Source organism: Alexandromys fortis, unplaced genomic scaffold (genome assembly GCF_014885135.2).
Source record: "Alexandromys fortis isolate MF-2015 unplaced genomic scaffold, M_Fortis_MF-2015_v1.1 scaffold_45, whole genome shotgun sequence".
Taxonomy (NCBI): domain Eukaryota; kingdom Metazoa; phylum Chordata; class Mammalia; order Rodentia; family Cricetidae; genus Alexandromys; species Alexandromys fortis.
The window spans coordinates 5,721,009-5,747,056 of record NW_026067926.1 but is presented as its reverse complement, the minus strand read 5'-3'; the positions used below and the strand labels follow the sequence as shown (position 1 = coordinate 5,747,056).

General features: G+C 44.0%; 1 protein-coding gene across 1 annotated transcript; it reads left to right on the top strand.

Moving 5' to 3' along the window:
- The first annotated feature begins 4,601 nt into the window (after window positions 1–4,601).
- On the top strand, window positions 4,602–24,807 carry LOC126502310 (acyl-coenzyme A synthetase ACSM4, mitochondrial). The gene is made up of 13 exons (XM_050143211.1): window positions 4,602–4,802; window positions 5,537–5,747; window positions 9,117–9,324; window positions 14,380–14,523; window positions 16,112–16,268; window positions 17,495–17,574; window positions 19,582–19,705; window positions 20,856–20,936; window positions 21,076–21,177; window positions 21,612–21,739; window positions 21,837–21,936; window positions 23,209–23,328; window positions 24,598–24,807. The coding sequence occupies exons 1-13, from the start codon at window positions 4,602–4,604 to the stop codon at window positions 24,682–24,684; spliced, it is 1,743 nt and encodes a 580-aa protein (XP_049999168.1). The 3' UTR covers window positions 24,685–24,807.
- Window positions 24,808–26,048: the final 1,241 nt, after the last annotated feature.

Below are 26,048 nucleotides of genomic sequence, written 5' to 3'. Positions count from 1 at the left end.
CGAGCTACGTGACCGGAACCACGCGGCCTGCGAGATCCCGTACCCTGCCCCTCATCCCTTACCATATATAAACTGTAACCCGTCCCTAATAAACTGAGGCCTTGACAAAGTTGCTTGGTCTCGTTCCTCTGTCTTAGCTCATTCCCTTCCAGGTAGCGCCCCTCCGAGACCCTGGAATAACTTGATTGCGGGTGGGTTACTAACCCCTAGACTGAGTAGCCCACCCAACGCAATCAGGATTCCCTGCCCTGAGGGAAGTCTAAGGACCTCCCACCTCCATCCAGGTCTAGTAAGGTGAGCACCCAAACCAAATCAGGAGCTGAAGGAGAGAGAGCATGAGCAAGGAACTCAGGACCGCAAGGGGTGCACCCACACAGTGAGACAATGGGGATGGTTCTATCGGGAACTCACCAAGACCAGCTGGCCTGGGTCTGAAAAAGCCTGGGATAAAACCAGACTCGCTGAATATAGCGGACAACGAGGACTACTGAGAACTCAAGAACAATGGCAATGGGCTTTTGATCCTACTGCACGTACTGGCTTTGTGGGAGCCTAGGCAGTTTGGATAAATCTTCTATTCTAAAAACAAATGAGGAGTGAAGAGTGAAAGAGACAGCGCCACTGTAGAGAAGGACGATTGCATTTTTCTCAGATGTTGCTATGAACTGTATATTTCATACACAGTAGAAATAATTTACATTAAAAATTAACAATTTATACTTGTGATAGACAATATATATTATTTTGGAAAATATAAAAAATATACCAATCAGTGACATTGTTTCAAGGTGGTTTCCCAAGACATTATCAAGACATTTAATAGAGGGTAGCACACAGTAGGTGCTCAAGGAAAGACAGCAGTTTGAAGCAGTTCTTAGACTCTCTTTGGACTATATTAAACTGGCAGGTTTGCAGGTCAGATCCAGCCACACCAACATCCTGGGGCACTCAGAATGGGCATTATAGATCTCAATATCAGCTCTGGGAATGAGAATAATCCCCTAATGAGCAGGCTTAGTCTTTGCTGTTTGGCACTGAGCCTGGGGAGGAGGGTGCCCTGCGTTTTCTTTCTCTCTCTTAGCCGTGTCTGCCCCTTTAACCACAGGTTGTCCAGAGAAACAAAAACTCTCCTCCCAAGGGATTATGATCCTCCCAACTGTACACCAGGGGCTCCAGGCCACAGTGGCATAGACGCCATCTAAAGAGGAGAAGGCAGGAAGGAGGCAGCATTGTGGTAGAAGCAGCCTTGGAGAAGGAGCAGGAGGCCTTCTGGATCAGCAGTACCTTTGCTGGTAGGGAGATGCATGTGGCAACATGGGGTGGGGGGACTGTATCTAGCTCAGCAGCAGTAAGGAAAGAGGCTATGTCACCATGACAGAGCCCTACAGACCCAAGGCCGAACGACTGCCTTTGGTAGTTCTACACAGTAAAATCAAAATTCAGAATTCAGAGAGATATACCATAGAAGTATTCACCTGAGTGGCCACCTGTTGCTCAATAACTTTTCCCACTATTAAGTTTTCTTTTTAAACTCTGGAGATCATGAAGTATTTAGAAACAATTTAGTTCAACTCTCAATTTCACAGAGATGTTTCTGGAGACATTTTTTAAAGCATGTTTATGTACCAATTTCTCCAAAGGTGTTGTTTCAGTTTAAAATACTTAATAGACTTCAGATTTTACCCTGGAACTGCATACACTTCCCCGCGATTCTCACGTCAGGAAATGGCTTTGTTCAAAGCAAAATGGCGACTCCCCAGAGTTCTGTGTTCTCTTTTAAAGCCCATCGTTACCAAAATCAACCCCCAAATCAAACAGAACAAAAGATGGGAACGAAGAAATGTTATTGGCAAAAGATATCCCCAGACCAATGGAGAAACCTACTCAGTCTTGTGTGTGTGTTTGTGTGTGTGTGTGTGTGCGCGTGTGCGCAGTGTTCACTCTCTGTGTGCTCAGAATGCAGAAGACACCAGGATGTAGTCAGTGCAGATCTGTTCACAGCATCTCGCTTTCAGTTTGTTTGCATATTAATTTAATGATTCATTGGGATATGGGAAATTTTCCATGTGGTGTGAGGAATAAGAATACCCCATGGAAAATCATTATGTTTTCACTTGGAGGAAGGGAGGAAGATAATTTTTTTTCCTTTAAGATTGATACTATCCATATATAGAAGAGTTTTCTGGATGTCCATGTCTTGAAAGTCTTTCCAGCTCATTAAACTGAGACCAAGAAAAGGTGAAATGAATGGACGTGAAGGTGAGGATGCTTTGGGTGATGGAGCAGGAGTTGGTCCCAGAGATGCAGGGTACAGCGGTAGAAGAGTCGGATGAACGGTAGCTTTTGTCCTTGTGGAATTTTTTTTTACTACAGTCTTCCAGGATAAATGGGGTGGGGTTCAAATTTTGTTTTATTATGGTTTTGGTTTTGTTGAGAGAGGGTCTCAAGTAGTTCCAGCTGGTCTCAAACTCATGAAAATCCTCCCGCCTTAGCTGAGCGCTAGGATCACAGCATGAGCCACCAGGCCTGTGTCTGCCTGTTCTCATGCAGCACTTTTGAGTCTTAGCAATGTACCAGGCAGTGGGCAGGAACTTACAGAAGCCTGACAACCAGCCAGGAAAGACAGGCGGTATTATCGTTACTTTGTTGCACAGATGAGAGTGAGAAGTGAATAGTGTGTGTGTGTGTGTGTTATAAAATTGTGAGGGCAACTGTGTATGTGGTACATGCTATATGGCATATGCGTCTGTTTGCACGTGTGTATACATGTGTATGCACATGTGCACGTATGTTGGAAGAGTGAAAGGTGGCTCAATTTGGCAGCATGTTCAGTTGTGAACACGACCCACTCTTTTCCTCCTTTTCTCTCCTCTTTATTGTGATACCTCACATCCCTTTGCAGAAAATTGCCTGGGGAAGCCACAAATTCTCTCTTTTGTTATTGTTTCTTCTCTTTTTAAATCATATTGGTTATTTTGGGGTTTTTTTTTTTTGCTTGTTTGTTTGTTTTGGTTTTTCAAGACGGGGTTTCTCTGTGTAGTTCTGGAGCTTGTCCTGGAACTAGCTCTGTAGCCCAGGCTGGCCTCAAACTCACAGAGATCCGACTGCCTCTGCCTCCCGAGTGCTGAGATTAAAGGCGTGCGCCACCACTGCCCAGCTCTTAAATCATATTGATAATTAACAACACATATTAATTACACAAGTTAATTCATTTCATTATAATGTTTCCATGCATGATCCCTCTTTCTGCACCGACACAAGAGAGTTTAATACCAACAATAAAAACAGACATAGCTCCTCACGGGCTGGGGCCAACTGCATTCTGAGCAAAGGGACATGAAGAGGACAGGGAAAGGACACAGCAGCCTGCGCCCTGTGCTCTGTTGTTTGTTGTCGCCCTGCTTCAGACCCGGGTCCCCTTTGCACCTGCATGCTTTTTCACTCTATGCAAACTAACTCTCTGGAGCTAAAAGGCAGAAGGGTGAGGGTGCGCACCATAGACGAGAAGGCCTATTGAGAAGGAAACACAAAGGACATTGTCCACAAGGTCCCATACCACAGGAGCGTCTGGCATTGGCTCTGCCACCATGAGCAAGACCATCTTGGGCAAGCTACTTCAGTCTGCATCAGCCTCCATGTCTTTACCTGCAAAGGGGAAACAACAGCAGCTCCAGCCTCACAAGCTTTTATTGCACACGTGGAATGGGCTGGCCACTCCAGAGCGAGAGCTGCATGAACCGTGGTTCTTTTTATTGGCTCTAAGTCACCCTTGGTGCTAAGAATGGAATACACAGCTACGTAGCTTCTACTCACAGCAGCTGGGTTAGACAAACAGGGCTCGTGTATAGAAATGACAGCGCATGGCAGACTGCTGTCGACTGAATAATACAGGGTGTGAGTTATGGAAGAGCAAAGGAAGAAGTAGCTATAGAATTAGATGAAGATACAAATGGAGGAACGGGTGGGTGATTTTGTTGCTATCACAAGCTAATTGGAAAGAACTGGGAATACAATCCAAGTATCCTGATTCACGAGCAATAGTGCTCCATGAAACTGTGTCGTAACACTACCCACACTGCAGGGATCTACAGAGGGAGGGTCCTCTGGACAAGTCGCACACTTCCCGTGCATTATCTCATTAAATCTTCATAATAGGGAGTAAGGGATTGCATTACCCCCATACCAACGAGAACCCTGCGATACAGGAAGGGGAACAGATTTCCCAAAGTTGTATGTCCATGAAGTATGTGGTTCAGAGCTTCAGTGAAAGTTTTCAGTGACTTGTTAGAGGGATCATGGGGAGAAGAGAACAGGCTAGCTGAAATCAAGGGGACTGGCAGACTGTCTCTTCATGGTGGAAGTGGAGGCTTGACGGTTTTACAGCTGTCCAGGTTTTTAGAGCTGATCTGGTCACAGGCAGAATGAAGAAGTATTGGGGCGGGGGGGGGGGGACGACACCAATAGTGACTTGTGGTGACAGATCTATATGAGGATGGAGCGTTCTGCAGGAATCCACTTCCCAACCTCCAGCTGACACTCCCTACTCATCTATCCCACAGGCATTTCCCACGTCTTATCAACAGACGAAGTCCTCCGGTAACATGAAGGTTCTTCTCCACTACCAGAGATTTAGATTCATCTGGCTCGCCAAGTCAGCCGGCCGGCACTTTCACAGAGACCCCCAACTCCGGACGCCTCTGACGCTTGCTGACTTTGAAGCCATAAATCGCCTTGAGAAGCCATTACCCAAGAATTTTAACTTTGCTGCGGATGTGCTGGACCAGTGGTCCCAAAAGGAGAAGGTATAAGGCGGCAGGTCTCCACCGGCCCTGTTGTTCTGTCTTCCACGTGCTATCACTGTGTCCAGTTCAAATCAATCCTTTATCTCAGCGAGGGCAGGAACCGGGATGGCTCTAGGGGACCTATAAGTACCAAGAGCCCATACACACTCTTCTTCATTCCAATCAGTTTCTGTCTTTTTGTTCCTCTCAGAGATGGGATCAGATTAATTTAACCTTGGAAACATGCTCCCTCCCCATTGAAAATAGGCAAACCCCCAGAAGGGATGTGTTTCTAAGACCATCGAACTGGAGAGGAAAATTTCTTGCCTGGCATACTGGGGAGCAGGTGCGGAGAAGGAGTAGCGACAGATAGTCTTATCTGCCTTCTGTGGGGTCAGCTTTACATGACTGTGACAAAGGACCTAAGATACACAACTTAAAAGAAAGAAAGATTTCTTTGGGTTCGTGGGTGCAGAGATTTCAGCATATGCTCAGTTAGCCCTGGGGCAGCCTAGGGTGTCCTAGGGAAATGCATTGTGAGGAAGACTGCTCACTCCAGGGCAGCTGAGTGGGGAGGTCCAGGGCCTGGGATTTGATTATTCTCTTCTTTCCACTGGGCTCTAGGGCCACTGGATAGGGACCAGTCTTTTAAGCATGTGCGTCTTTAGGAGCCATGCCTTTTCACACATGTGTCTTTAGCTGACACCTCCAAACCACAGCACGTTACTTTCTCTTTCCCATGTGTTCCTGGCCAGTCTGGAGAGAGGCCAGCCAACCCCGCCCTGTGGTGGGTGAATGGCAAAGGAGAGGAAGTGAAATGGAGCTTCCAAGACCTGGGCTCCCTGTCCCGGAAGGCTGCTAATGTGCTCACCAAACCCTGCGGCCTGCAAAGAGGAGACCGGGTGGCTGTGATTCTGCCCCGAATCCCCGAATGGTGGCTCATCAATGTGGCTTGCATGAGAACAGGTCAGTATAACAAACGTCACAGTTGTAAAACAAAGAGACCAAAATTTGAGGATTTTCTGATCTTTCAGCTTTGTACAGCTATCCCTAAAGACAGTAGAAAAAGGAAAGTTGAAACTGAGAGCAATCACGATGTAATAATAATAACAACCTTAAGAGAGTGATTGGTATTAGTTACTGTGATCATTTTGCAAGGCACAGTGATGTTAAGACATTTGTTAAAAGTCGTGCCGCTTGAAAGTTACACAGTTAGGGATCTGGGGAGATTGCTCAGGGGGTAAAATGCTTGTTGTGCAAGCATGAGGACCTGAGTTCCTACATAAACGCTTGGCATCGAGAGACAGGTGCCTGTAACCCCAGCACTGTGGGGCAGAAGCAGGCACATCCTCAGGGCTCACTAGCTAGCCACGTCTAGTCAAAACAGAGTTCTAGGTGCACACATACACCCAAACACACAAATCAAAGCTGAAAGCGAGACTCCCATGGTTCAGAGTTACACACAAAGCTCCACAGAAGCCATTGAGAATGTCAGTACTTCTTCACAGCACAGTGCTGTGCTCCCCCACAACCCAGAGTCTGCTCTTCTGAGTGTGTATCTGGATTCTCTGCAACATGAAAATCAAAAAGAAGAGCAAGTATTGGGGGAAGCAGAAACTTGCAAGAATATGAAGTACTCTAGACCCAAGTTGGAAAAACATTAAGTCAAAAGAACTGTTATATCCAATTACAAATTTTCCCCAGTGTAGTCATATAGTGCACCCCAGGTAAAAGCTTGAACTTTCCAATGGGGGTCAGTGAGCCATAGCCTGCAGGCTCCCCCATTTGGGTAAATAGAATTTTTTTTTTTTGCTCTGCAGCAAACATGATGACTGAGACCAAGATCAATCCTACAATCCACAGAGTCTAACATACTCACCAGGCCCTTTACCTGAAGAAGTCTCTAATTTCTGCTTTAAAAAAAAAACCCACAAACTTCAGACAGCAAATAAAAGAAATGAGACTGTGTAAGGTCAGATTACTACAGAGGAAAGAAAGACGTCTGTGCAATGGTATTAAAAAGCTTACAGAAATGGAAACAACTTAAGTAAAAATGATAAATAATTTATAACCTAGCAAAGATGTAAGTTTGGTTGAGGTGCTGATTGCTGATTGAATGTCTGACTCCTGATGGAGTAGCACTTAAAAGGCAATTTGCCCTAATGATAACACAATGATATTAATATAATCAGGGGAATTTCATAGGATTTAAGATGCTCTTACTGCTAATAAAAACAGATGGAAGCAGGAATATAAAAATGTTTGGATTCACAATATGAAAAGGAGACACAAGGGGAAATCAACCATGGTTGGAAGAAGATTAAGAGTGGCTTACCTGTCATAAAATATGCACTTAATATTACTCAACATAGCTTGTTTAAATTATGAAATCGGTGAATACAAACACATAAGCTAGTGTTTAAAAGACAGTCCATTTGGTGAAGGAAATCAGCTGCAGACCTGTTTTCTCCCCAGAATGTCAAACTATTTACGGGAATTTTTTTTAACTGCTTGCACTTTCCCCATGGCAAACTATTTTGATTTTTGCTTCAAGGCATGCAGAGTAAAGCCAAGACACTTGCCATCCAGCAAATATTTTCTGTCTGAAATCCGTGAGAAGACCCTGCCCCCACTCCCAAGGTGGCAGCCTAGCCATTGAACACATTCACAAACCCACCAAGGAAACCATAACGTGTCAATCATGAAGAACAAATGATGTGTAAGAGAAATCGTTTTGTAGTTTTATAGTCACTGGTCATTCTGAGATCCTCTAGCATGTTGTATTAAGAGCTTAACCAGTTAAAATCTATTCGGTCCTTTAGCATGTTTTTGTTAAGAGAATAAGAGCTTAACCAGCTAAAATCTACTCAGTAAAATAGCCTTGGGGTGGCAGACGGCTCTGCAGGTAAAAGTGATGGCTATGCAAGTCCAGTAAACCCAGAGGCCTAAAGGTGGGAGGAGAGCAGGGACTTCACAAAAGCTGTGGCCTGTCCACATGGACACCATAGCATGAGAGTCTCCATGCGCGTGCATACTTGTGCACACACATACACACGCACACACAACTTCCTACTTAGCTGATTTCAGAATACTCAGCAAGGACTATATAACTATCCAGCTCAGGTCTTAGGAATAATGGAAGTGTCTTACTGGCTTCGTGACCCATGGGTCTTTCACCGGCATCCGATATGTGCTGAGTGAGGTCATGCCCTGCATGATGTTATCTTCATGAATTTACGTGAGAGAGTCATACCACCCTCTCTCTGCCTTACATCTAATCCTGCCCCGTGTGTTCTCATGGGGAGCTTTGAAAACTTGTCTCTGGCTAGTGTGTAGGATGAAGGGGGATTAATCAAACACTGCCCTAATCGTCTAGGCAAATCTTGGCAGTACCAGACCATTGCATCAGCGATCAGCAGGCTGGCCCTGACACTCATCGGCAATCTCAAAGGCTGCCTGCACCTAGCAGGGCTGCTTTGAAGGGTAATCCTGGGTTACTGAGATGGCTCAGTTAGTAAAGCCGCCTACTGTGCAAGCCTAGCTAGAGGAGTTCAATCCCCAGGACCCACAAAAAGGTAGAAGGAAAGAACTTAGTCCACAAACGTATCATCTGACCCCAATGAGAAACACACACACATATGCACACACACAAATAGTAGATAAATAAATATATATTTTTTAAGTCCTTGGAGAGTAGTCGCTAAGCATCTGAACTGTACAATCTACCAAAAAATAGTAGGCAGGCATTTTTACATCTGCATATAGTTTTTCCCTCTGTTCTGTTGTACTGATGTAAGATGTATATATTAGAAAACATTTGCAAAAAAAAGGTGGCACATGAAAAAAATTTTAGTATCTTGGTACCTTTTAAATTTCTATTATTTTTTCTTCTCAGTCACAGGGGATCATCTTGCAAGATTCACCCTGGTTGAAAAGATTGAATGAGATAATGTTAATAGAAAATATGTCATAAAATGCAACATAAGGATTAAGTATTAAATAATCATTGCATAATCACATTCAAACGTGACATTAGGATGGCTCTTAGGATTAGTCCATCATCATCAACCAGATGCTGTCACTATCCCTATATTATACGTAAAGAAGGGAAGGCCAGAGAGACCAAAGCCTCAAGGCTAGTAAGTTGCAAGACCAGGACTAGATCCAAAGGCTGTCAGACTCCAAGGCCGGAGCTCTAATGATCCTACATGCCCAGGTCCTGTGGGATGTCCCAGGGAACCAAGACACAGCTGAGATCTGAGTTCTTTCCCACCCAGAAGCAAGACCCACATTTCCCCATAGTCTCCAGAACTCAGGAATTGCTTTCTGTTTCAGGGCTTGTCTTCATGCCAGGAACCATCCAACTGACCAGGAAAGACATCCTCTACCGGCTGCAAGCATCCAAGGCCAAGTGCATAGTGGCCAGTGAGGAAGTGGCCCCCGCGGTGGACTCCATTGTGTCAGAGTGTCCCAACCTGAAGACTAAACTCCTGGTGTCTCCGCACTGCTGGGACGGGTGGCTCAACTTTCAGGAGTTACTTCAGTGAGTATGTGAGGTGGGAGGTGCTCACCACCGCACGAATCATAGCTCCATCTCTGAATCTGCTTATCCAGTGACTCAGCAGTATCTTGAGCTGTCCTGTGGGTGTCAGGAATTGAACCTGGGTTCTCTGCAGTAACAGATGCTCTTAAACACTAAGCCATCTCTCCAACCCCCCAAAGAATCATTTAACGAAATGATTTACTGGCAAAAGGAAGGAATGCAGCTCTGTCCTGACTTCCTGTTTCCTCCGTGGCTGGTGATGAGTGTGGTACAGAAACTGGCCTCTGCCCAGCTCCTGGGCCACAGCGATCACCAGTCCTGCTTTTATTCCTTGGACACGCTCTAGCTCAGGGCCATTGCACCAGTCATTTTTCCTAGTCGTTTTCATAGCTGTTCCTTCTTGTCAAGTTTCAGTTCACATTTTACTATTAAGTGTTGCTGCCCCTGACCAACTTGATGAGAGCCCTAGGCTCTTTTCGCTTCACATCTCTGGTCCCTCTGAATGATCAGACTAGTCTCTTGCTCTCACAGATTTAGCTTCATCTAGTTCACCATTTGGTTTTATAAATAAAGTTTTATTGAGCCAGGTGGTGGTGGCGCACGCCTTTAATCCCAGCACAGGTGAGGCAGAGGCAGGCGGATCTCTGTGAGTTCTAGGCCAGCAAGGTCTAGAAGAGCTAGTTCCAGGACAGGAACCAAAAAAGCTACGGAGAAACCCTGTCTCAAAAATCAAAAAAAAAAGTTTTATTGGCACAGAGGGGTACTAATTTATTTTTATATTGTCTGTGACTGCTTTCATGCAATGATGGAAAATTTGGGTAGCTGCAATAGAGACCTTATTGCACACCGAGCCTAAAATGTCTGCCATCTGTCCCTTTGCAGGAAACACGACAGCTCCTGCCCTACATTATACATTCAAAGGACGCAAACGCTTTGCTTGCATATTTGGCTGATGCCTTTGTCTTCTGTATCTAACCACACATAGCTGGGTGCTGATGACTATTTAACAAGCAGTTGAACAAATAGATAGCTTAATCTCGGTTTTCATCTTATGCAAAACAGGGATAATTACACTGAAACATCTAATGATATTTGAGGATAAAATAAGCTAACATACAAAAAAAATTTCCTAAGTTTTTAAAAACTGAGAAAAATGATCATTGATAGCATTATACTTATTTAAGTCACTGATGTTATGTAAACACAAGCAAGTTGTGAACCCAGCTAAGATAAATGACATTTCCTAATCTATGAAATCAGGATGATGACAGTACAGGGTTACAGAAAAGACAAATGGAGTAAAGTAAGGGTTTCCATTGCTGTAAAGAAGCACCATGGCCACAACAACTCTTGTAAAGTAAAATTTTAATTGGGCTGGCTTACAGTTCAGAGATTTAGTCCATTATTATCATGGTGGGACATGGCAACACGCAGGCAGATATGATGCTAGAGAATTAGCTAAGAGTCCTACATCTTATAGGCAACAGGAAGTGGTCAGTGACACTGGCGGTATCTTGAGCATATGAGACCTCAAAGTCTGGCTCCATAGTGACACACTTCCTCCAACAAGACCATACCCACTCCAACAAAGCCACACCTTCTAATAATGCCACTCCCTATGAGCTTATGGGGGCCAACTACATTCAAACTACCACAGACAAGCTCGGCACAATGCCAAGAACAATTAGCAATTGCAATTGTATTTGAAGGCTGATTCCCACAGAGAATGAAGAAAGAAGGAATGGGGTTGGTTGGCTTTGCATTGACTGGGTGGCTGGCGTACCTTCATTTGGAGAAAGCTGGGACTGCCAATGCAGCTTGGCGGTACTGTGCTTGCCTAAGAATGACAAGGCCTTGGACTCCATTCTCAACACTGCAAAAATATAAATTCAAAGCAGGATGGGGTATATTCAGGAAGTCAAAGCAGAATAATGGAGATCTTAGAAGCCAGCTTAAGCTACACAGCAAGACACTATCAGGAGGAGGGGGGAGAGGGCAGGGAGGGAAGGAAGAGAACAGCGGAGATGGCTATGAGATATAAGTTCAGGTTTAGGGGCTGGAGAGATGGCTCAGATTCCCAGCACCTACATGGCAGCTCACAACTAACTGCAAGCTCAGTTCCAAAGGATCCGATGCCCACTTCTGGCCTTCATGGGTCTATATGCATGTGGTGCACAGACATACATGCAGGTAAAGCATGCTTTAAGATAATAAAGTTATCCACCAGCCACAAATATATCAGGGGTCTAAGAAGATCCGGACGTCTAGCAGGTGGGGAACATGTGAGTCTCAGGTGTAAAGATAAAACCTGAAAGTTACCAGGAAAGAGTAACTCTGACTTCAGAGCTCAGGACCCAGGGAAGAGAGAAAAGCAGACTTCAGAGCAACCCCCTGCTCATCTTCCTGCCTCTCAGAGAGTCTAATGTCTCTTCCCTTAGCAAAAAAGTAAACATGTAATGAAAGCCTTGAATTAGTAGGTTTCCTTACTGAATTAAGAAATGTCCAGAGACGAGAGAAGTCCCCTAACCTAGGATGTTAGATAAATCTTCCCTGCTCTGGTTCCCACAACATCCGACTTCACCAATATTTGTACTGAAAGGAAAAAATTCAATGATCTTTTTTCTATTTTGAAGAAAGAGAACTATCAAAACTATCTCAATATTCTGTGAAACTATTTTTGGCATTATGAGCTGAGTATGTTTATCACATAATAGTCTCTATTTTACAGTTTCAATGGAATGGAATATAGTTGAGGACTGGAGGTATAACTCAGATGAAGACTTTGCCTAGCATGTGTGAAGCCCTGAACTTCTCCAATGCCTTGTAATCTGGATGTGGTGGCATGTGTGTGTGATCTCAGCACTTGGAATGTGGAAGCAGAAGGATATTTGGCATCATTCTCAAAAGCACAGTTTTCAGCTAGCCTGGGGTCTACAGACAATGCCTCAAAACAAAATGATAGCACAAAAAAAATTCATTGAAATGAAACCTTTCACTTGAAATTTTTTCAAAAAGGGAAATTAAAAATATAATGCATGAGGTAGGGTCTGGTGGTGTATGCCCTTAATCCCAGCACTCAGGAGGCAGCGGCAAGCATATATCTGTAAGTTTGAAGCCAGACTGGTCTATATAGTGAGTTTCAGGGCAGTTAGGAGCTGCATAGTGTGTGTGTGTGTGTATGTGTGTGTCTGTGTGTCTGTGTGTCTGTGTGCATGCACATGTGTGTGTGGTATGTATGTGTGTGTAGTTCAAACATTCTGGAATATGTATCAGTTATCCATCACTGACCAAGAGCCTATTCAATACTTACTGATGTATAAATTAAAGCAATATTGCATTTACTTACTGCAGTGAGTCAGAAGTTCATCCATGATTCCCCAGTGGCAGCTGGTCTCTGGGCCACTTCATCTTGGTGGGGTCAGCATATCAGAAACAGGTTTACTCATAAGCTAGTGGTGCTGACTGACAGCAGAGGCTATTGAGTTCCATTCACAGGGCTCCTCCTTCAACCAAGACAATCTAAACGTCATCTGAGGCTGTCCTCCTGTCCCTAAGGGCAGGAAAAACAACCGTAAAGTCTTTGCAAGCTGACCAAGCAAGCATCTGTTGTGGCACTCCGTTGTGCCAGATTAAGTCATAAGTCTCACTGGATTTAAAGATGGAGGACTCTGCTCCATCCTTCAGTGTGGGAGCTGATTGACCAGGTATGGGAGGAGCTGACGAGCTGTCTGTACAGACAGCCTTATACAGATTGCTACCCCCTAAAATGAATGCTTTCCACCTTAGTACTGACCCAAGTCCCGAGGATGCAAACAGTACAGAGGGCTGCCATAACTGACTGACAAAGCTAGCATGGACCCCAGCTTAACTGTCTTTCATGGTCCCATCTTTGGTATGATGCCAGCATGACCAGGAGAGTTCCAGACGTATGTGCTGCAAAGATTCTATACATGCATAGTATTCATGGGCTGCGAGACAGGATGGATGTGATGGGAGGGACAGTGTGGCATCCTGTCTCCATTACTCCTTTTCTCATGAAGATACATGCATAGGGTGCATGCATGCATGNTATATATATGTATGTGCTTTTAAGCGAAGGCCTGAGGCTGACGTAAGATGTCTTCCTCAATCTCTCTCATTATCTTACTCGTTGAGGCAGGGTCTCTTGTTGAACTCAGGACCCACCAATGTCACTAGTCTTGGTACTAGTCTGGGTAGTTAGTTTGCTCTAAGGCTCCTGTCTCCACCTTCTAAGCAATGGAATTACAGATGGGCCACACACCTGCCTGGTATATACATGGGTGGTAGCATCCAAACTATGGCCTTCATGAGCCATCTTCCCAGCCTTCATTACCCTTTTGTAAAACAAGCAAATGTCTCCTATAAGTAGGGCTTTATATGTATTGACTAAAATTCTCCCAGACCCATTTTTAAACCAACTATTAAAAAGGAAAGAATGATCCTGATTGACTTAGCTTAATTATGACTAACTGAGGCAGTTCTCTCCCCGCCCCAAGCAAGTTGCTACCTAGTACCTGAACAGAATCAGGCTTTCATTTGCTCAGGGGAAGGAGAGGATGGCTACTGGTCAGCTACTAGATGTTTCTGTCAGAGTTATTGATGATTCTGAACAACGAAAAGGTTTTTAAGTCTGATCTCAATGTATTTGAATTTTGAGTCTAAAGGTCTTCCTCTACGCCACAATTCTTGAAATAGTATTGATTTACAAAGATTCAATGCTATTTTCAATTTTTTATATAAATTACAAAGACATTGAAGTAAAGTGTACACACTTTTGTTATTGACTTTTGCAAGTTCCTTTGGTTGTCTATTTGGCCTACAGAGAAATGAATGAGCTTTAAAATAAGGAATTATGCTGTTGAATTTTTGCCCTGATCTTTAGTGTTTCTTTAATATGTTCTTGAAGTTTCTGCTCAGGTAAGCTTTGTGGTAGGTTTAGTTCTGGACTCCCCTGTAGTGAGAGGGAAGCAAGAACAGAACAATGACAGAGTGGACTGCTCTGTCTTCAGCCTCCATCTTGGGGTTCATCTACAGATCGGCTTCTGAAGAGCACAGCTGCGTGGAGACAGGAAGTCAGGAACCGATGGCCATTTTCTTCACCAGTGGGACCACAGGCTCCCCCAAGATGGCTCAGCACTCACAGAGCAGCCTTGGCATTGGGTATGCCCTTTGTGGAAGGTAGGAGAGAAAACTGTGGTTTTGTTCCTGTGTTGTTTGAGGCTAGGTCTCACACTGTGGTTAGCTCTGGACTGTAAATCACTGTGCAGCCTAAACTGACCTCAAATTTACAGCAATCCTCCTCTCCCCAGCCCCCAAATTTGGCACTGCAGGAGTGCACAACCACACCCATTCTTTGTTTTGTATTCAGTTTCCCAGGATGCCAGGGTGGGTGTCCAGCTGCCCGCGTGACACCTCTCCTTGCCTGGCTATTAAGACATCTCTAACAGACTCAATGTCCCATCCCCACCCTAGCTAAATGGTGCCGTCTAATTAAGGATCAAGCAAGAATTTAGGACTGGTCCTTGATTCACAGCATGTCTGCCTTCCTCTCCTCATTGCCAGGGGAATCTACTTACCCCGAAGGATCTTTAAAAACATGTTTACCTAAAATTGTCACATTGCTCTGTTTAATTTTCCTTATCCTGAAAGTTAAGACCCTCAATAATTAATCTCAATCATTGACCCGTAAGATCTAGAATACCCAAGGGATTGTCTTCTGTCTGCCTAGGGGGTTGCTATCTTGATCAAGTTTACTGAGGTGGGAAGACCTGCCCACCATGGGTGGCACCATTTCCTGGGCTGGAATCCTGTATAAAATGGAGAACATGAGCTGAGCACAAGCCATGCATCAGGCTCTGCTTCCTGATGATGAACCAAGTGTTACCAGCTCCCTCAGGTTCCCACTACCAGGACTTCCCAGCAGGGTGGAGTACCCTGGAGCTGGGAGCAAAACTAAGCCCTTCCTCCTTTTGTCCCCATATTTTATCATGGCACTTTAAAAGTAAAAATCTTATCTACTCTTTCTATAACTTGTACATGCTTAGTTCATATTACTGTGTGCTTGTCCCTACTCTGTTTCTCTAGAAGAAGAGATCTGTGTGCTGCAGAAAAGTAGTGCTTTCTACACACCATTTGCTAATTAAATATTTGGTATAGCAATGGACCCATAAAAGACACCAAACTCAGCCCCCAAGTCTTCTCCCAGATGACATAAAATTCAGAAAAGTACTTTTAGGTAGAAGGGGGACTAGAACCCTGCACTTGCTCTGAGGCTGCTTCCACTGTGTTGTAGGGCAAGGCTACTCCTCAAAAACACTCCTGTTTGCTTTCCAGTTCTATGCTTGTTTGTTTGATGCAGGATTCCCTCTGTATGCTGTGAATAACATTGGTTAATAAAGAAACTGTCTTAAGACTGTGATAGGTTAGATAGAGCTTGGTGGGGGGGACTAAACTGAATGCTGGGAGAAAGAAGGGCAGAGTCAGAGAGAAGCCATGGAGCTGCAGCCAGAGATACAACTGCGCTGAAAATTTTCTGTGCCATGACCTGTGGCCATACACAGATTACTAGAAATGGATTAAATTAATATGTAAGGGATAGCTAATAAGAAGTTAGAACTAATAGGCCAATCAGTGATTTAAACAATATAGTTTCTGTGTGATTATTTCAAGAGCCTGGGCAGCAGGGAAACGAACAAGCAGCTTAATACATTTGTTTGCTTGTTTGTTTGTTTATTTTTGCTCTGGTCTGTTGCTTTTCTGTGTGTAGGTATTGGCTGGACTTGACACCCTCAGATATCATGTGGAACATGTCAGACACTGGCTGGATCAAGGCTGCCATTGGTAGTGTGTTTTCTACGTGGCTTCGGGGTGCCTGTGTTTTTGTGCACCGGATGGCCCAGTTCAACACTGATATTTTCCTAGATGTAAGTCTTGATCCCACAAAACCATAAAGGAGGGATTCCTCAGACTCCAGGGTTTCCCAAGGTTCTGGAAATCAGTTTTTTTTTTTCAGGGAGCAAGGTCTCAGGTAGTTGACTTCTGGAAGTTTGCAGGTGGAGGGGAATCACCTACCACACTGTCAGAGGGAAGTCCAGGCAGCAGCTGTAGGTCACTCAGGGTTCATACGTGTGGATAAAACATGGCAGCAGAGGAGCATATTTCTAAAAAGCAGAAGACTGAAGTTTAAACACAGCTGTGTACAAACTGTGACTTTTTTTTTTTTTTTTTTTTTGCTAACTGATCTAACACAGATTGAAGAAGGCCTTAGGAGAAATTTAATAAGGTAAAGGAAGAGGGCTCTCTGCATCAAGTTTAGCAAGCGTTCTGAAAAAGAACAGTTTACTCCACAGTTTCAACACCTCCTTTGCAAAATAAGAGCATTTTTTACTTTACATAGAGAATGTAGTTGTAAAAATCTCTAGAGGACTGTGTCATTCTCAGAGGTATACCTTACCCATACCAAAATGTTAAGCCTCTGACACGTAGTGAGAAAGTCTGTTTTACGAATTAAGAGTCACTCTTGACATCATGACAGCGCCGCTGGCCTGCACCCTTGAGGACAACACTGCCTGGAATGCTTATGTTTAATTCCACGTGTGAACGCATTGACCAATGCAGCGGAGCCTGCTTCTCCCCTAAGGGCTGCCCTGAAGCACAGCAGTTTCACTAGACTTTCAGGCTTGACCTAAGGAACTGGAAGTGGAGCAAGCCCAGCACAGCTTAAGTCTCTCTAAAGAGCCTGTTCCTGCACTTGCTTGGTGTTCTCTGGAGGTGGGCTGTCCTCGACAGAAATGGTGCTGTATGTGTCTGGGCTCAGTGCAGCACAATCACGTGGGTAAATATGGGTATGAGTTCACAAGAGTTCACCATATGAAGTTCTGAAGTTGAGTAAACCAGTTCATGCTTTGGATTGCTGTCAAACTCAGCACTTCACTTACTGAATCTGACAAACTATGCCTTTTGGTAGATGGTAAATTTCTCTTTCTATTAACTAGAAACAACCATCATACCACTAATGACAGCTGGTGAATATTTACTTTTTTATACCATGTGATTGGCAGGCAGTAATGGGAAAGAGAGGCTGGAAATGTCCTCTCCAGCTTGGTCTCTAGCTGACCACTCTTGACACGTCTGTCTTTCTGCCATCCAGACGCTGACCATGTATCCCATCACGACCCTGTGCAGTGCTCCTACTGTGTACCGGATGCTCGTACAAAAGGACCTTAAGAGGTACTGGGCAGAACTCTCCATTGGAAGCACAAGCAGAAACTATCATCCAGCATTACAGAGCTTCTTCCACCACTCAGGGTGGCCCTCGAGTCTGCATCTCACAGTTTTGACATCTGGACCAATTAAGATTGTGTCCTCGAGCTATTCTGTATACTGTGTGATGCTGAGTAGAGGCCAGTAGCATTGTTGCTCCTTTCCCGACATTCATGAAAATCAAAATGTCCCAAGATGTTACCTAGTACGTTATGGGGACAAAATCATATAGCAGCTTAGGATCCAGGGGAAGGGTTAGGGAGATAGTTCAATCAGTCACATGCTTGCTACTCAAGCATGAGGACCTGTGTTTGATCCCCAGAAACATGGGAACAGAATCAGCCCCTTCACTTCAAAGCAAGACAGGAAAGCAAAAGGCATACCTTTGCATCCTTGAAGAAAAGCTAATAAAACTTGTGACTTCAGGATTATAAATGTGCTGGTCAAACCATCTGCCTGTCAGGTAGAGTTGCAATGTATTTTTATACAGCTAATTAAAATTTGGCACATGGTGTTGTGTGAAAAGCTTTTACTAGGGAGACAAAACAACACACATCTACTTACCCCAGATAGGCAGTCAATGGCAGACCAGAGTACAGACACCACCAAAGTGTAACTTAGTGAACCAATGAATTTTATTGGGGTTACTTACTTGAGCTTGGGTAGGGGTTACAGGAACATAAATGACTCAAAAACAGCAGTATCACCAAAGTGATACTACCCCAGTGCCAGTAACAACTCACAAAAGCCAAGAACCTGGGACTTACTGCACAGCCTGACAGCAGCTTTACAGTTTGGAGTGTCCTTTCCAAGTAACGTGGTTGGTTTAAACTTCTTGCAGGCAGCTCAGATGTTTTCTGTTTCTTCCAGACAGCTGTTGTGGTCTCAGCCTTCTCTGCAGATCAGTTTGTCTGAGTCTTTTCAACTTTTATTGCTTACTCTGGCAGGGAGGGGTGTGAATCTGGTAAGTTTCAGGAACTTCCTGAAGCTAGTTTGAGTCATTTCCTTACAGTTTTAAGAAGCTTCCCTGCAGGAAGGAATGTCTCAGTCTTGAAGGAAACAGTTACACAACACATGGAAAGAGAAAGAAAAGAATCCTTGAGTCCTATAGGCTTGGCCCTCTTCCTTTCCCACTAAGGCTGGATGTCCGGGTGAGGAATGCTGTGAGAGACCCGGACAGGCATCCCTTCTTTTCTTGTCAGTGTCGCCTTCTTGTGGCTATCAACGTGAACATCTTGGCTCACATTTCAAGCATAACCCAAAGCTATATAGGGGTTACTTGAAGACAGAGGATATATTTTGCCCACATAGCCTCCTGTTTTTTTTTGAGGTCCTGTTATGTATGCTGAGTCAGACTGTCCCAGGCTTTCTTGTAGGGATCCAATTGGCCACTAGTTTAAAACAGAAGATCAAAAGTCAAGCAGGCAGGGCTTTGCTACGTGCTTTGACCTCACTAAGACCCCATTCATTTCATGTATGAGTCTGTGACAAGGATTCAGTGTGGATGACATGCTTGGGCAATCTGCCTGAATCTGGTCACAGTGCAGAGTATCCTACTTGATGCTCCATAACTGGGAAGGTTTTTACAATTTCCTTAATCTCTCTAGGCCCCTCAGCCTCCCCATCTGTAAAATGGGGCCTGTGAGAAATCTAAGTGTTCTTACCACCTAATCTGTGTTATAAATGACATAACACAATCATAACTAGAATACTGTGTGTTATTATTAGCATTTTTCTACCCTTTTCCCCTCTACCTTCTCCACCTGCCAAATCCAAGTTTCTCCAGGAACCCTCTTTTCGTCACTCACATGCCTCACGTGACTAGAAGATATCCAGCAACATAAGAGGCGTTCAGAAAATACTTTAGTCATGAACATTTCTGGGACCCATTTCTCCTAGCTCTTCTATTGCTTGAGCATCTGAATGTGTGATAAAATATTCTCCCCCAAAGATCAGGCAACTCTGTCTCTCCAGATACCAATTCAAGAGCCTGCAGCACTGCTTGACAGGAGGGGAGCCGCTCAACCCAGAGGTGCTGGAGCAGTGGAAGGCGCAGACCGGGCTGGAGCTCTACGAAGGCTATGGACAGACTGAAGTGGTACATTCGAAGGGCAAAGCTTAAGTTTCGAAGTTTTTCCTAATGGCCATGGGAGATTGGGTCCAAGATCCTAGAAGATAGCAAAATCCTCAAGTGTTCATTTTCCTTATATAAAATGGGACAGGATTTTCACGCAACTTAAACACATCTTCCTTTATATTTTAAATTGCTAGATTACCTATGACACCAATACAATGTAAAATTACTACTTGAAACTACTATTTAAATAGCTGCTTTGCTGTGTTAACTGGGAAATAACAGGACAGCAATGCTTGAATATATGCAATATAGGTACAATATTTATTTGTTTGTTTGCTTGCTTGCTTATTTATTTTGATTCTTCAAGATAGGGTTTCTCTGTGTAGCCTTGGCTGTCTTTGAACTCCTTCTGTAGACCAGGTTGGCCTCAAACTCAGAGAGCCACCTGTCTCTACCTCCTGGGTGCTAGGACCAAAGATGTGTGCCAACACCTCCAACAGGTGCAGTTTTTAAACCTGCATTCTTCAAACCCTTGGTTGATTCCAAGGATACAGAATCTATGCATATGGAAAACTGGCTCTCTAATGGGGCTTATTCAGCGCCAGGATTGACCACTGAGAGTCCTTGAAGTGCCCCACTCAAGCTCCAAATCTTTATGAAATTTCTCAGAATATCTTGTTGCAAATAGTTATCATAATTTGTGAATTGCTCAGCAAAATAGTGGGGAAGGGACAGGTGCAGTGTCTGCAGAGGCCAGAAGAGGGTATTGAACCCCCTGGAACTAGATTTACAGGCAGTTGTGAGTTGTAAGGCATAGATGTTGGGAGCTGAACTTGGGTCTTCTGGAAGAGCAGTTTGCATCATAAAACATTGCAACATCTCTCCAGCCTTCTCCATCTTTTTGTTTCCTTGTTTGTTTTTGAAACAGGCTCCCTCACTGAACCTAGAACTTACCAATTAGGTTAGTCTGGCTGGCCACCTCCCCGGCACTAGGCTTACAGGTTCACAACCACCACACACAGCTTTTTATGGGCGTGCTGGAGATCAAAACTCAGGTCCCCATGTTTGACGCAAGCGCTTTATTAACTTGGCCATCTCCCCAGTCGACAAAACTGAATCCTGTTTCATTGTCAGAATTTATGCACCTATATAAAACATGTCTTCTTTATAGGGAATAATTTGTGCCAATCGCAAAGGACAAGAAATTAAACCGGGCTCCATGGGGAAAGGAGTGGTGCCCTACGATGTGCAGGTGGGTTGAGAAAACAGCTGGAGCAAGAAAGAGGAAAGAATGCTTTGGTTTTCTCCTCTTTGGACCACTCGTCATGACCTGTTTCCATTTTATGAAAAGAAAACGGGGGTAAAGACTCAACTTATTTCTTTTATTCCAGATTATAGATGAAAATGGAAATATCCTACCAGCTGGCAAAGAAGGCGAAATTGCCCTCAGGCTGGAGAACACTCGGCCCTTTTGCTTCTTCTCTGAATATGTGGTATGAACACGAAGAACAAGTTAGTCATGCCCGAATACAGAAATGCGCCCAAATTTCATATCCACCGTGCTTGCTACGTCTTTGGGCAAGTGTTAAATACAGGTCTATTTCATTAGCTGTAAAACGAGGAGAATGACATCCATTCCATGAGAGTAACATGAACATGAATTCCACATGTGAGAAACCCATTATAATGGCTCTCCTCAGAGAGGAAAGGTGCACCAGCTGAGAGAGAAGTTTCAGGCAAGTCCCAGAGGTCACAGGAAGGCTTAGTTCTCAGATCTTTTGTGTTCTATGCTGGGACGTGCCCTTTCTAAAAACCCTGACTTCTCTTAGGACGATGGTGTGAAAGTGGATGACTCGGGGGTGTGATGTCACACCCCGTCTGTTCGGGCCAGACTAACCCCCTACCCCCCAAATGCCATCTTTGATAGGACAATCCAGAAAAGACGGGTGCCACAATCAGAAGAAATTTTTACGTCACTGGAGACAGAGGAGTAATGGACACTGACGGGTATTTCTGGTTTGTCGGCAGAGCTGATGATGTCATTATATCCTCTGGGTTTGTAGATTTGCGTTCTTAGAAAGGGATGACATGGCAGGGTGGGAGATGCCCTGCTTGGAGAGTGTGGTAGTCAAAGGCTCCCTCTCCTCTGCAGGTACCGGATTGGACCGTTTGAAGTGGAGAGTGCGCTGATAGAGCACCCAGCGGTAGTTGAGTCGGCTGTTGTCAGCAGTCCGGATCCCGTCCGAGGAGAGGTAGAGCGCTTGTCAGAACTAACGCAGCAATTTCATTATCCAGTTCCTCCATGTGTCTCCGGCAAAGGCCAACTCACGGGTACTCCTTAGACTCCCATCATAGGGTACATGTATGCAGGAAATCCACTTTACAAATGAGTTCTATCCCAAAGAAGTCTGGGATTCTTTGGATGGCCCATGACAGGCAGAAACACCCTTCAATTCAGGGATCTAATTCACCCAAGCACTCCTGAGATATTACAGAGGTTCAGTCTCTCTTGTCTGCCTCAGGTCCTTCACGTGACTTCCTCCCATCACATACCACGCAGCTCCAGGCACAAGTAAGCATAACTCATCCTTACCCCACCAGGAAGGAGGGAGTTCTCTTGGAACCGTTTCAGTCCCATCACATACCTAGCCATGTGTCTCAGCAATGGTGTAGCCAACTGGCTAGACCTGGATGATATGCTGGTCAAGGGAGCAAAGTGCTGGTCGTCCTGCCAGAACAAGACAGGGGGAATATAGCTTAGACAACCTGGGTGCTGCTGTCTGTGGGCAACAGACACCTGATAAGCAAAAGCGTCAGACTTCAACTCCCACACAACTGTTACAGCTCATTACGGAAATGAAAACAGAAAATCGTGCCAAGGTTCCCCCTCAAAGTTCCCGTGTGTCTATTTTAGAGGAACATCTCCCTTTCCTCCTGGAGGTTTTCTGAAGACTTAGCAAGCAAAAAAACATTGGATCAGTATGGCTATCAGTACCCCCTCCCATCTTTTTCTGTCCCCCCCTCTCACCGGCCAGTAACCTTCCACAGGGGTATTCTGAACAGCCTCCTCCTGCCCCCTCCACTCTTGATCTACTCCAATCTCCAAAATATCTTTCTCCTGCCACCACATCCGCATCTTTCCAATGTAACTGATTTCAACTGAATTCCAGAATTTCTGCCAGAGCTCCTTCAGATCACATTCTTTAGAATCTCCATTCATCCTGCTCGATATGCCTCTCCCTGTAGAAGTGTCATGGCATAAATGTTCACCTCTAAATCAAGGACTGCCATATACAATCAGCTGAGCAGAAATGCCAAGTCCAGGTGACAGAAACAGAACTCATGACCCCCCCACATTCACAGTCCAGTCCTCTGGAAAGAGATCCCCCGCTGTACTTTATAATCTGGACCCAAGTTCATTCGGCACCTCTGGGTTTCACACTGCTATGAACAGTCAATGCCTGTGTTCAGCAATGGTTCCAAACCCTGCATGTGTCTTACAAGCCAATGGCTTTTCTGCACAGGTGGTGAAAGCGTTTGTAGTATTAGCTGCACCCTTCAAATCCTCCAACCGTGAGAAGTTAACTGCTGAGCTTCAGGAGCATGTGAAAAATTCTACAGCACCTTACAAGTACCCAAGAAAGGCAAGTGCAAATTACCTTTGTCTGTGTTGGATTTGACTTTAGACTTGTTATGTATCCTAAAAGACACCTTTTGTTTTACTATGGAAGTTTTTGTTCTAAAGTGTTTTATATTTAGAATACTACAAATGGTATTTTTAAAAAAGAACTTAAAAAAAAAATAAAACCACTGCAGGGGCTAAAGGTATGGTTCCTTGCTGGGTGAGGATCTAAAACCCATGCAAATGCGGGGTGGGTATGCTGGCCCACCTGCCTATAATTCTAGCCTTGGAAGGCAGAGATAGAATATTAGGACAAGCTGACCAAGGTGGAGATATCAGAATATCAGAACAGGCTGGCTAGCAAGACTAGTCATATCTTAGTACTCTGGATTTAAGAGACCTGGCCTCCATAAATGGTGGAAGAGTAACTGAGGATGATCTCTGTCCCCAATACCAGGTCTCCACAGACAGAAGTATATATGTGCATGTGTACCCACACACAGCTGTGCTCACACACATGCAAAGAAAACACATACACATATTGACTGCAATACTAAGACTGTTTTCAGGATTAAGTAGGCCCATTTTAAAAGGGGACGATGAATGGAAGTGAATGAATCACCACGTCCCTAATTTTTAGAAGTGGCACACTGATCTAAAGAGTAAACTAGGCTATGGTAAACCTATAAGCCCAAGATGTTCAAGTGGCCTCATTCAACTCTCAGAAGAACAAGCACATATGAAGACAAAGATGGCCACAGAACCTTCCAGCACTGGAGTACTGTCAGCTGCTACGGGATGACAAGACCACTCTGTATCTGCTGGCATCATTTAGGCCAATATGGAGTTCATGTGACTTGATCCTACCATCCTCACACTTTCTCCATTAAAATGAGTAAACTGGTAACTCTTCTGACTTTCAGAAAAGTGAAGGCATTTAAAGATACAGTATAATCTTGAGAGAAGAAATCCAAAACAAAAGTTTATAGGCAAATCAGGGGAAAATACATATTTGATAAATTACCCCTAAGATTTCCTCAGATTCTTTAGTTCCCAGCACTTAAAGACCCAAGGTTTTAAAAAAAAGGGGCCATTCTCTGAATTAGATGTAGAAGACAGTTGAGTTCTAGGTCTAAACAGAGGAAAGCCAAAAAAGGGGGGTGGGTGGGTGAAGCGATTATTTACTTTTGGCAGGACACACAACACTGGGAGCCTTAGTGTCTCCTACTGCACAGACAGTGGGGACGAGACTAATGGAACAAGAGCCTCACGGTGTTTTTCTATCCATCAGGTGGAATTTGTTCAAGAACTCCCGAAGACGATCACTGGGAAAATCAAACGCAACGTGCTAAGAGACCAGGAGTGGGGCCGAGCGTAGCTGGATGAGAACGAGGAGGAACTATGTCAGGGCACAGTTGTTTTAGTACTTGCTTCCTGAAAATTCAGTGACTACACACATTCTTAAATGCTTTAGGATTTGTTTTTTTCCTGTTAGAAAAGTTTTTGTATTGTATGTAGTTAAACAATAAAAAAACAAAAGAGCAAAATCTAAACATATTTGAGAAGGATAATGTTATGATGCTCAAACCGAGTGAAGGGTTTAAAATGGCCAGGGTCTAACGACTCCAACCTGAGACATGCCACCAATCTGTGCCTTATTCATCTTGTCCTGACTAATTCAAAGTAAAGGGGGGCTGTCTGGGAGACGTGGTAAGATGTTTGCATAACCAGTCTTTATGAAATCAGCCCGCTCAAGCAGATTAAATACTGTTCAGATCAAGAACAGAAATGACACAAAGGCCAGTCAGTGAGTTTTTAATGAAATTCAGTATGGGGCTGGTGTTTGTTCTGAAGTAAATATTTTAAACATGCTTTTTATTTAGTATTAATTATTCATGAATAAATTTTAGCATCTTCATTTCTTGGGATTATGAACCTGGACTTCTGATACACAATCATACATCTAAGCATTTTTCTGATAAACATACCATACACATAGAAAGTCATTTAATATGGGACAGGAAAAAAAAGTACAGAATGCCAAACTTTACAGAACAAATTCATTTTTATTTTTTAAAATATCAGAAATTTGAAAACAACCTGAACATTCAGCTGTACCAAGAACAAAATGCAAGTAAAAATATTTGAAAACCATGTTCATCTTTGGAGAAACATGTCTTACAGTACCAGGCATAACTCCTTTGTCTGTAGAACAGAACAGGTGCACTGGGATTTGGTTTCTGCTTCTTTATTTTCTGTTTTAATTGCTATAGCTTAAACAACAAACAAACAACCAGAAAGCCCACTCAACTCCTATGCTGAGACCATCTATAAACTAACACACTGAAATGTCAGTGAATATAAAGTCTTCAACTCTCAAAGCAAAGCAAAATGATAAATGAACTTAGATCCAAGAACATACAGCACCGTACAACTGGCAAACAGCCAGGCACACTCAGGATCCACTGACAAAAATAAATAAAAATGCAATGGAAACCAAAGTATTAAATCAGAATCTGAAGCGCAGCTACTTCGCCAAGCCTCAGAACCTTGTGTCTGAACAAACGGTACTTTATCCTGGGTCCTCTGCCCTACACTATTAAAGGAAAAGTCCTTTATCTCTGAGCAGGCCTCAAGAAGGCACTAGGATTCTCTCCACCCTTTCCCAAGTGACACTAATACATATCCTTTCAAGATGGTTTCAATCTAGACCTGAATTAACATGTCAAAACCTGAGGATGC

What these genes read in the sequence shown, in the direction of transcription:
- LOC126502310 (XM_050143211.1), top strand. Translation starts at nt 4,602, where the DNA reads ATGAAGGTTCTTCTCCACTACCAGAGATTTAGATTCATCTGGCTCGCC. An exon ending in TGTGGCTTGCATGAGAACAG is followed by an intron (nt 5,748 to 9,116) that starts GTCAGTATAACA and finishes TTTCTGTTTCAG; the next exon opens with GGCTTGTCTTCATGCCAGGA. An exon ending in GATGTCATTATATCCTCTGG is followed by an intron (nt 21,740 to 21,836) that starts GTTTGTAGATTT and finishes TCTCCTCTGCAG; the next exon opens with GTACCGGATTGGACCGTTTG.